Source organism: Populus trichocarpa, chromosome 14 (assembly GCF_000002775.5).
Source record: "Populus trichocarpa isolate Nisqually-1 chromosome 14, P.trichocarpa_v4.1, whole genome shotgun sequence".
NCBI classification, from domain to species: domain Eukaryota; kingdom Viridiplantae; phylum Streptophyta; class Magnoliopsida; order Malpighiales; family Salicaceae; genus Populus; species Populus trichocarpa.
Genome location: NC_037298.2, coordinates 5,202,616 through 5,214,213, shown reverse-complemented (window position 1 = coordinate 5,214,213; position 11,598 = coordinate 5,202,616). Strand labels below are relative to the sequence as shown.

The window sequence follows — 11,598 nt, the reverse complement described above, 5'->3', positions numbered from 1 at the left end:
GTTTATGAAGTTGATATTTGAAAATATAGTAGATATTGTTTTTTGTAAAATGTTAATATATTAAAATAATATATATTTTTATTTTTTAAAATTTATTTTTTATATTAAAATAATTCAAAAAACATTAAAAAATAATTTAAATTTCGGAAAACATATTCAGCTTGTAAACATCCCCTGAATCGTGACTTGCTGGATGCTACCCCCCTGGAGGATATACTTGAGACAATAAGACTTTTTAGCGTGCCCCTCACCTCCCCCAGGTTACAGAAGGAAGAAAAAACACGAGTGCAGATTTTTTCTTAGTCCCTGGGTTTCGAATACAATTATAAATTACTTCTTCATGTCTGAAAATCTGTATAACTTAGTTCCTAAACTCTTGTTTATAGTTGTCTAATTAAAACTTTTTGATTTTTCTCTAAATTTTTATCATATTGTTTTTTCTCTAGGGACTTTCCTATGATGTTTTTAGATTATATTTATTTATTTTTTAAAATCATTTAAATTATAAAAAAATTTGATTATTCAACGTAAATTTAATATAAAAATGTTATAAAAAAATCAAGTTATTCCAGTGTTACCGTGTTGTTTTAAAAAATATTTTTTATTTTAAATTAATTTTTAATATTTTTAAATCATTTTAATATATTAATATTACAAATAATTGTTTAACGGAACACTTGCATCTTGGTCGAGGAACATAAAAAAAAATTAAAAAATAATCCACCAATAACTGAATTTCCTTCCCTTACCAAATAATTTCCCTTTTTATTTTCTCACTTTCCAAACAAAGAAAAGAAAAGAAAAGAAAAATTCAGAGGTGAGCTCCACTACTACATTAATATTTGTTGACAGTTCCTTTCAAGCTCTCTCCCTCCTTCCTTTCTGCCTTTCTTGATTAAATAAATAAATAAAAAACCCACAAGTTGATATGTTTATTAGTCTGTGTTGTCGTGTCATTTTGTACCCTAGCAAACTCCGCCATTGATTTTCTCATAGTTTCGAGTCCTCTTGACCGGTTAGTTTCGTTTTCTCTTCATTTTTATTTGTATGCACAAATGGGGTTTTGCTCTTTTTTTTATATAAGAGTTTTTTGCTCTTAATTCCATTCCTTCTTGTTTTTTTTTTTAATGATTGATTCTAGGTGTTTGATTAAATGCTTAAGCGAGTTTGATTGTTTGTTTTACAATAGGGAATGGAGTTCGCGTGTAATTTTCAGCAAACAAATGCATTTTACAGAACACAAGGTACTGATTATAAGGTGTCCAATGGGTTACATTCGAGATTTAGATATAGAAGTTATGGGTATAATGATGTTGATTTGAAGATTGTTTCGAGAGAAAGACCTTCAAAGAAATTAAAGAAGAGTGTTCTTGCATATGGTGGTGGTCGTGGAATTCATAGTCATTTGCGTGTTGGTGGGTATTCAAGTGAACCGTTGTTTTGCAATTTTATTGATGGATTTAAGGGATTGAGAAGTGTTAAGTTGGGGTGTCAAGGTAATGATTCGTTAGCATATATTGATGGGAATGGTAGAAATGTAGAAAATGGAGAGGGTAATGATGAGAGCTTGAGAGCAGGGTCTAATAGTGGCTTTGGAGAGGGGGATGGAAGAGGAGAAAAAGAAGTGGAGACTGGGGTGGTGGTGGAGGCGCTGAATTTGGATGAGTTGAAGGAATTGTTACACAAAGCGACGAGGGATTTGGAAGTTGCACAGCTTAATAGTACGATGTTTGAGGAAAAGGCGCAAAGTATATCAGAAACTGCAATAGCTTTGCAAGATGAGGCTGAAAGTGCTTGGAATGATGTTAACTCAACACTTGATTTGATTCAGGATATTGTGAACGAGGAGGGTGTTGCTAAAGAAGCTGCTCAAAAAGCAACAATGGCTCTTTCTTTGGCTGAGGCAAGGCTTAAGGTGGCAGTGGAGTCAATAAAAGCTATGAAAGAAAGGGTTGATTCATTGGAGGGTTCTAGAGAGAGTGATGCGGAAAATGATGGTAAAGAAGATTATGAGACAATTTTGGCTGCTCAGAATGATATCAGGGATTGCCAGGCAAATTTGGCAAATTGTGAAGCAGAGTTGAGGCGCTTGCAAAGTAAAAAGGAAGCATTGCAAAATGAAGTAAGCGTGTTGAATGAGAAAGCTGAGAAAGCACAAATGAATGCTTTGAAAGCAGAGGAGGATGTTGCAAACATTATGCTTCTAGCTGAGCAAGCTGTTGCCTTTGAACTTGAGGCTACTCAACGAGTGAATGATGCAGAGATTGCATTAAAAAAAGCAGAGAAATCTCTCGCTAGTTCTCGTGTTGATATTCAGGAAACAGCCCGGGGGTATGTATCTGGTGATGAGGCTGTAATCGAGGAGCAGAAGATGGGTGGAGGAAGTGCTTCTGATGTTGAGAAAGAAAGAGATATGACTGTGAATGGTGATGTTTTAGTTGGCGAGCCTTCAATAGATAGACTATCTGATAAAACTAGCCAGAGTTCTGAAGAGCTATATCTATCCGATGATTCTAGTGACCATGAGAATGGAAAATTGAGCTTGGACTCTAATAAAGATACTGAAGCAGAAGCTGAAAAGTCAAAAAGCGGCGATCAAACAAAAAAGCAGGAAATACAGAAGGACTTGACCTGGGAGAGTTCATCTTCACCTCTCAGCGCTCCCAAGGCGTTGTTGATGAAATCTTCTCGTTTCTTTTCTGCATCCTTCTTCTCTTTCAGTGGAGATGAGACAGAGGTGACAGCAGCATCGGTTTTTCAGGGCCTCATGGAGTCTGCAAGAAAGCAATTGCCCCAACTTGTTCTTGGCCTATTGCTGTTTGGAACAGGGTATGTATTACTGTTGCTCTTTAATTTTATTTTCATCACTGTTAATAGTCCTCCTTTAAGACACATGTAACCTGTTCCAATGAATGTAAGATACTAAAAAATATTTTCAGGTTATAAATAAAATGAGATCGTAAAGGTGCATCAGCAGAGGTAATCACAAAATGCCATGAAAATTTGATTCCTTATCAAGGCCTTTCTTGGTATCTATTGCATATTGCTTTATTGCAACTTCCAATAGAGAAATAAACTACATCTTGGTTATGATGATCTAGAGGTTTCTGAAGGCTATTTCAATAGGTTCATGTCTCACTATCTGCTTCTGTTAATAGACTCTTACATGTAGTGTAGAAGTTGCCTTCTTTTTATCACAGCGTACTGAACTGTGTACAGATTTGCCTTCTACTCTAATCGAGTGGAGAGGAGTCCTCAGATGCTTCAACAATCAGATATTGTCACGACTAGCATTGAAGAAGTTTCATCAAATGCAAAGCCTCTGATTCAACATATTCAGAAACTCCCGAAGAGATTCAAAAAACTAATTGCAATGCTTCCTCATCAAGAGGCATAAGTTCATACTACCCTGCACTTCTGCTTTGGATCTGAAGTCAAGCATGTATACTTGACTTCCTAACCTGGTTCCTTGTTTTGACAGATGAATGAAGAGGAAGCATCTCTCTTTGATGTTTTGTGGTTGCTGCTTGCTAGTGTTATTTTTGTGCCTATATTTCAGAAAATTCCTGGAGGTGACATCAATATATTTAGTATAAAAATAAGTTTGTACCTTTATCTAGTGTTCCAATGTGAAATTTCTAACTCCTTTTTTATTATTATTTCCTTAGTACCTCTGTTAGGAATTTTTCCCCACCATATAATCAATTATGCTTTCCTGAAATTATCTATATTTATGTCAGCTTGTTGTTTTCCAAAACGAAATTGGAAATTTGTATGATCTTGTTTCACTGATTGTCTTCTGATCTGCAATTCCAGGCAGTCCTGTCCTTGGATACCTGGCTGCTGGCATCTTGATTGGCCCATATGGTCTCTCTATCATCCGTCATGTGCATGGTACAAAGGCGATTGCTGAATTTGGAGTTGTTTTCTTGCTATTCAATATTGGCCTTGAGGTGTACATCTAGATTCTGTGGCTTGAATTTAAGATTCATCCTAATTTAAAAGATTGATGCTAAAGCAGTCTTCTGTCTTTTATAGCTCTCTGTTGAAAGGCTCAGTTCCATGAAGAAATATGTTTTTGGATTAGGCTCCGCTCAGGTACTTGGAAACCAACCACCCCCCCCCCCCCTTTTTTTTTCATTTTCATTTGCTCAATCCATCTTTTCTCCGAGCTTTCTATTTATATGTTTGTTATCTTCCATTTTCAATGTGCATGATGCAGGTCTTGGTGACAGCAGTGGTTGTTGGTTTGGTCGCACATTTTGTTTCTGGGCTGCCTGGTCCTGCTTCAATTGTCATTGGAAATGGCCTGGCACTATCTTCCACTGCTGTTGTTCTACAGGTAGCAGAATTTTCTTTAAATTCAAGCATTTCAGCTTTCTCAAACTAAGACTCCCTCATTTCTGGAAATATAATTTTCCTGATCAACTACAAGCTTCCTAGACCAAAATATTTTAGCCTTCTATATTATCTAGTGTCAACAACGTCGTTATGCACCCAGCAAAGTGGTAAATTTAAACTAACACCAATTGCATATTTGAACATCTAAAATATCAGCATTTTGATTGCATATCTAACATTTTTGTTACTTATTCAAGTCATGTTTTGGATGTAATCTGTCAATATTATAATTGCACACTTGTAATTGTGCCAGACTCCTCTAACTGAAAATGAGCTTCTGATCAAGGCTCAATTCTTCCATGGGCCTGTCTGTGAAATCTCCAAATACTTATTTTGATGGACAAGAGAACTGATAAATGGCGGTCTTAATTTGCAGGTGTTGCAAGAGCGAGGTGAGAGCACATCACGTCATGGACGTGCTACTTTCTCTGTCCTACTATTCCAGGTTACTCCACAGTTCCCAAAAAAGAAAAGAAAAAAGATTTTGTCTTATTAGTGGCATTTTTCTTTTTCTTTTTCTTGATGACCATGTTATGCCATAGGATTAGTTCCTTATGCTTTCACTTTCTTGTATGAATATCATATGCATCTGTCTCATAATAATATTCAAGATGAGACTATAATTCTACCACCGTGCGTTATAGTAAAAATTACACCTGTAATCATGTAAAAAATTCCCAATCTTTTGTGGGGTAGAAATTTCTCCATGTAATTTCTTTGAGATCTCTTTTAATCAATGTTCATGTTTATGTAGTCATGTTGTTGCAGTGGAATCTTTGATCTTGTTTATTCTTTTCAGGATTTGGCTGTTGTGGTGTTGCTAATACTCATACCCCTTATTTCACCAAATTCATCCAAAGGAGGGGTAAATTTCAATACTCGTTTGTTTATATGTTGATATGGTGGTGAGCTTTTGATTTCGTTTTGCTTTGAAAGTCAAAGAAACTTGCAAATGTTTCTGCTATTTTATGGGTCATAATCAATGACTTATAATGAGCAACCTTCCTTACATTCAATTGGAAGCTAAGCATTAATTCAGTTAATTGATTGTTTGAAGTGACACAAATGCTGCACTACATATCAGTTCATATCCCAAATGGAGTCAATTTGTCTATTTATTTATTGATAAATGACTATAGAATGATCCAATGGAATTATCCATGTTGCAAAGAAACTTAGTTATATACTTTAAAAATTTGTAGCAGGTACAGATATTACAAAGATCCCAATGCAATGCATATGATAAATCATAATAAACTAAACTGTTTGATGACTACTAACAAATTGCTGAAACTCTCTGAATTCTGTGAAAAACAAGAATGAGTTTTATTGATAAAACAAGGTTTTATTTGATGGAAGAGATGTTACAATCATGACAAGGTGGATAAGGCATCTTCTAATGTGAAATCAGAATCTGAGAAATAGAAACTACAAGACAATAGGACTATTTAGCCCTGCCAACTATTAGTAAAACACTTGTTCAAGATACCTTGTTTGCTGATAAACAATAATACCTACCAAAAGAACAGAGGGTAACACAGCGAGAGAAGAAGCAGAAAAGTGTTCCTTGCTATTATATGCAAAAGTACAAACATCAATATCATGTGAAGCAAAATTTCGAGCTTTATGTGCCCATTTTACAATGACTTAGTAAGAAACATAAAATAGGTCTCTTAAGATTTACAGAAAAACAGAAAGGAAGCCAAATGCAGCATCCCTGTTCATAATTCCACTCGGATACTAGTGAGTTGCTCAATGAATAAAAAGTTTGTTATTGTGATGTTTTGTCAGTGTGTGAGTCATACAGGATACTTTGGAGATAATAAAGGCAGGATCTGGAGTTCTGGATGCACTTTTTAGTGTGTTCCTTTTCTTTCAATAGCATCTGCTTTTGAAAGATCAACCATAAAAAATGCAAAATCTATCTTCTATTTCTTGTAGAATGCATATAAAGTTATTGATAATTTAAATTGCCTTTTCTGATATTGTCATTCCTGCTGGCGTTGCCTCCTATGTTGGTATTATAAGTGATATGATCTGCTGCTTTCCAGGTTGGTTTTCAAGCAATTGCTGAAGCTCTTGGGATGGCAGCTGTCAAGGCAGCAGTTGCCATCACTGCGATAATTGCTGGTGGAAGATTGGTAAGTCTTATATTTTCTAGATTATGGCATTTCTCCTTTTGATGCAAGTTATATCTTAAACTTACCAATTCTACGGTCTTGATTGGAATTTTTGGGAATTCTTTTTACACAAGGTGGCAATGCGTGGTGTCATCTGAACAGTGTGCTGATATTCCCTTTCTGTGATTTTTGTAGCTGCTTCGACCAATTTATAAACAAATTGCAGAAAATCAAAATGCAGAGATATTCTCAGCCAACACACTTCTTGTTATTCTGGGGACCAGTCTCCTTACAGCCAGGGTATGGGAATGCTTCTCAGATTGCTGGAACATGTTTTATTTAATCTTATTGTTATTACTGTCACTGTTGTTAATGAATTTGTGCCATTATCTTTTTCCTAGAACAGGCTGGACTTTCCATGGCGTTAGGGGCTTTTCTGGCTGGTTTGCTTCTTGCGGAAACTGAATTTTCCTTGCAGGTTGAATCAGATATCGCCCCATATCGCGGGCTTCTATTGGGTCTTTTTTTCATGACGGTAGGTGTTTAAAAAATGCAGTCTTGTTTAAGATCTATCTTTTACTACTTGTAGTTCTCGTTTTAATGTTTTAATTCTTTTATAAGTCACTTGTCGGCCTTTCATAACAAAAAAGGATTACATGTGAAATCTTCTTCTTTGTACTGGAAGAACAGGCCACCTCTGAAAGTCCGTTCTTCAAACAATTTTTTTTTACTGTATTTTTATACGACTTATAGCACTGCTTCTGTTATTAGACTGATGATATGTTAATCGTTGAACTTGTATGATTTTTGCTACTTTGATGATGCAACTAAGTTGACCCTCAATAATTACCTGTTAACATCTGCCCTTTTGTGTTCTCAGGTTGGAATGTCTATTGACCCAAAACTTCTGGTTTCAAATTTTCCTGTCATTATGGGATCATTAGGACTTTTAATTGGTGGCAAGACCGTGTTGGTTGCTTTAGTTGGCAGGGTTTTTGGTGTTTCAATTATATCTGCAATAAGGGTTGGTCTTCTTCTTGCTCCGGGTGGAGAATTTGCATTTGTTGCATTTGGTGAAGCTGTTAATCAGGTATCCTTTCCTAATTATTACATTTTTTTTCTGTTGCATAAATTTTTAATGTGTTTGTCGGCAGTAATTCAACAAGGCATTGTAGTGTTTTATACGAAGTCCACTAATTGGTTGGCCTATGTGTTTAATATCTTCTGTGTATTTGTTGTTGTTTCAAAATGTCTTTGTTACATTTCAAAAAGATATTGAGATATGGAAAATATCTCAGTCATGATATTTGATAAGGAAAATATCAGGACTGGATAATTTTCACTAATTAAACTGAAAGTAATATTGATAATAAAAAGCTTGTTTCCTGTACAAGGGTTACCTAATTATTGTCATCTGCAGGGTATAATGTCTCCTCAGTTATCATCTTTATTGTTTCTTGTGGTGGGGATCTCAATGGCCATGACACCATGGCTAGCTGCTGGCGGCCAGTTAATAGCCTCTCGCTTTGAGCAGCATGATGTTCGTAGTTTGTTACCAGTTGAGAGCGAGGTAAGGTCACTAGCATATGAATTGATAGCTAATATTGTGAAAGTCAGTTTTAGCCCTTAGTGATATCTGGGTCGAAGTTCAAACCTTGCTACTGGTAGTTTACTGAGCTTGATACTGAGTTACAACTAGATAGATATGATGAATTGTGAAACATGGGAGGTTTCATATAAACTACTGAAGCATCCTTATCATTTGGCAAATATGATGCTACTTGAGTGATGTGTCCCTGAGAAAATATGTTTTCATTATTGCCACTTATGGGAGGGGCAATGAATAGTGAAAATAAGCAACCTCTCAATTGCGTAAGTGCAGTGCATGAATTTTGTAGATGTGCTTTCAAAACATCCATTTTCCCTTGCATATCCAGATCAGAATCTGTTTGTTTTGCCTTTAAAGCCTAGTTATAATACCTGGCTTGGTGGGTCAACCCGGTGACCCACCAATCTGGGGCTTGGCCTGGTGGGTCAACCCGGTGACCCACCAATCTGGGGCTTGGCCTGGTCCGAGTAAAAAACTTGGTCTTTTTTGTTATTACAAAAACAACATTGTTTAAGGCTTTTTTTTTTTTGAGTCAAAGCTTGGGTTGACCCTTTGACCCGTGGGTCAACCTGCCTTACCCACGACTGAGCCTTAGATTAGGTCTTATAACTATGCTATGCTTTGAAGTGCCTGGAATTTCTTACTCTCTGAGTTTTATAACAATAATTGTAAGTGGCAAAATTGTGGTTTGTTTTTCGCTGTAGTTTCATTCTCTTGATCATATTTGTATGACGTCATTTTTATGCTGGTGAGACTGCATTAGTCATGGTGTAAACGCTACTGCAAAATCAGGTCATTCATTTATCTCCATAACCATTAGGAAACAAATAGCTGCATCCCATATAACAAGGAAAACTTTTATTCTTTATAGTTCATTGGCACCCCAGGGTTTTTTCTTCTTGTTCCATATTGAGTTCTTTTAAACATCATTTTCCAGCACTATCCTCCCCTTTATTCAGGAAGTAGCAACCACCCAATAGTTATATTTTTCTCAGCTGTGTAAGATTAGATGTTTGTGATGAAAGGTTTGCTTGACAACTATACAGAGTACTTAATGATTAATCTTTCTCTTGGTTTGATTTTGTTTACAGACAGATGATTTGCAGGATCATATTATTATCTGTGGATTTGGACGTGTTGGCCAGGTTGATACATATCTTATTTGATTTGTCGTGTTCGTTAAAGTGGCTAATATTCTGAAGTTTTCTAGTTCTTAATGTAAATGATCATGACATTCATTTGGGTTTGCCAGATTATAGCGCAGCTTCTCTCAGAACGATTAATTCCATTTGTTGCTCTTGATGTGAGGAGGTAAGCCAAAGATTGAGAAAGACTGCCTGCAAATGTTCTGATGTTATCTCAGAATGTTTGTGTTTTTGGTTCATTGCCTATTCACCCTATTGAAGTAGTATTTTTGTCTATAAGAATTTCTGTTTTTTCTTTCCACCTACAAATTATCACTTGGTTTCTTTCTAAACAGCATATCTTTATCAAAGGCTTCAATAGAAATTAAAAAGTTGGTCTTAGCTACCATTTTGCTACTTGGATTTAGATATCAGCTACAGTGGTTCTTGTGTTTCTTGGTATGCTGCAAAATCATGTTGTACGATTGCTACTCAGAAAAGAATGGAAATATATTCCCTTTCTTATTACTTTGTTTATGCCAGGATATGATCATATTATTGTTTGGATATTTTTTTTTGACTATGAGTGGAGAGATGTTGCAAGTGTCTTGGTTGTTAAAAGTTTACTTTTTTCAGTGATAGAGTGGCAGCAGGCCGTGCCCTGGATCTTCCTGTGTATTTTGGAGATGCTGGTAGTCGAGAGGTAAAGCTAAATGCATCATGGGCTACTTATGTGGTGTTTCAACATTTGATGTGTTTTGTATTATGTGGTTAGGTCCTCCATAAAATCGGTGCTGAAAGAGCATGTGCTGCAGCAATAACTCTAGATACACCTGGTGCAAATTATAGAACTGTCTGGGCTCTGAGCAAGTACTTTCCCAATGTGAAGACATTTGTCCGTGCTCATGATGTTGATCATGGCCTTAATTTGGAGAAGGCTGGTGCTTCAGCTGTAATATTCAATAAAACTTCTGATATAGCTTTTTATTGAGTTTCCTTTGATTTATAAAACAACTTAATCACACCCTGTTAACAACTAATTCTTACAGGTTGTCCCCGAAACGTTGGAACCAAGTCTACAGTTGGCTGCTGCTGTTCTTGCACAGGTAACAGCTTGCTTCTTGAGTCGCGTGTCACTGGAAATTCTATGTTTTTTCTATGTCAAAACCATCTGGAGCTAAAATGCCATTCATGCAGTCCAAACGAGTCTGTTGGATTGGCTTTATTTTAATATCCATTCATATGAGTTATATATTGAAATATCCGAAATGTAGAATCTGATTGCTTGAGTTGGCCAAGTGCAACAAAAAATTGGTTTGTATGAGGCTGCAAGTCAACAATATAACAAACAATTCTGGCATCGAGATGAACATATAGCTGTACTCGTTTGGCCACAGCTCCCCGTTAACATTCTTATGGTTCCTTTTTCATTTGGGTTTTCCTCTCCCATTTAGGCTAAACTGCCCATGTCAGAGATTGCAGCCACCATCAACGAATTTAGAACCCGCCATTTGTCTGAGCTTACTGAGGTAATCAACGCTGTTTCTTTTTTTTTTTTTTTTTCTTCTTAAATTCCAGTCATCTGCACAATTCATCAGTGTAGAATTCAAAACCCCATTTTCGTTGAAATAGTTTGACATTTGGAAGTGTTCCTTTGCAGCTATGTGAAAGTAGTGGAAGTTCTCTTGGGTATGGATTTTCTCGTGTCATGACTAAACCCAAAACGCAGTCCTTGGATTCATCAGATGAAAACCAATTCAGTGAAGGAACATTAGCAATATGAAAATTGCCCCAGGTGAACCAGGTAAAGAAAAAAAAAGGGGAAAATAAATATTCAGGAGAAATGTATAGCATGCTCCACTGGCATAAATTGTACAGAAATACACTGAAAGGAGAGACAATAGCTTGATCAAAGGATAGACATATCCCCTCACAAAAAACATGTCCTGAAGTATCGTGTAATAGTCTGATCTCTTTTTGGTTACTCGAACAAGACAGTATAAATGAACTGAGACCTCGGAATCTAACAGGAACTGCCAGCAGTGTATTAACTTCATATCTGTTGCTATTAAGGATGGGTTTAAATCTTCCAGCCATGCAGCTCCATTAATAGAAAAGGATTCACGCCTTAAAAATGAATCTCTGCAGTTTTAAATTTGTGTAGCAGACCTAGCTACCCAAACTGTGCTATATCAAGTGCTTCTACTATCCAGTGGCATGTCTTCTCATTTTTCATATTACATTGTTTTTTTAATAGATTCTGTTATGCTAAAAATGGCATTAAATTGTACCCAAAGTAGCATATCATAAACATTAATATCTGAGATTTTCCACTAAAGATTTC

The 11,598-nt window shown here is 36.1% G+C and overlaps 1 protein-coding gene across 2 annotated transcripts; it reads left to right on the top strand.

The window, feature by feature from the left end:
* The first annotated feature begins 683 nt into the window (after positions 1-683).
* Positions 684-11,310, top strand: LOC7464918 (K(+) efflux antiporter 2, chloroplastic). 2 transcript variants are annotated; one of them, XM_024585745.2, is made up of 21 exons: positions 684-817; positions 1,190-2,829; positions 3,220-3,391; positions 3,482-3,572; positions 3,817-3,953; positions 4,039-4,098; positions 4,223-4,342; positions 4,778-4,846; positions 5,201-5,266; positions 6,453-6,542; positions 6,717-6,821; positions 6,928-7,056; positions 7,402-7,611; positions 7,942-8,091; positions 9,222-9,275; positions 9,383-9,441; positions 9,891-9,957; positions 10,030-10,206; positions 10,304-10,360; positions 10,709-10,783; positions 10,915-11,310. In XM_024585745.2, exons 2-21 carry the CDS (start codon positions 1,193-1,195, stop codon positions 11,035-11,037), a joined length of 3,648 nt encoding a protein of 1,215 aa, XP_024441513.1. In that variant the 5' UTR covers positions 684-817; positions 1,190-1,192; the 3' UTR covers positions 11,038-11,310. The 2 variants fall into 2 exon arrangements, with proteins under 2 accessions (XP_024441513.1, XP_002320781.3); XM_002320745.4 differs by having other exon boundaries at positions 753-1,015.
* Positions 11,311-11,598: the final 288 nt, after the last annotated feature.

Coding starts and splice junctions, on each gene's coding strand:
- LOC7464918 (XM_024585745.2), top strand. CDS start 1,193: ATGGAGTTCGCGTGTAATTTTCAGCAAACAAATGCATTTTACAGAACA. Junction 9,442..9,890: donor GTTGCTCTTGATGTGAGGAG/GTAAGCCAAAGA, acceptor TACTTTTTTCAG/TGATAGAGTGGCAGCAGGCC. Junction 10,784..10,914: donor ATTTGTCTGAGCTTACTGAG/GTAATCAACGCT, acceptor GTTCCTTTGCAG/CTATGTGAAAGTAGTGGAAG.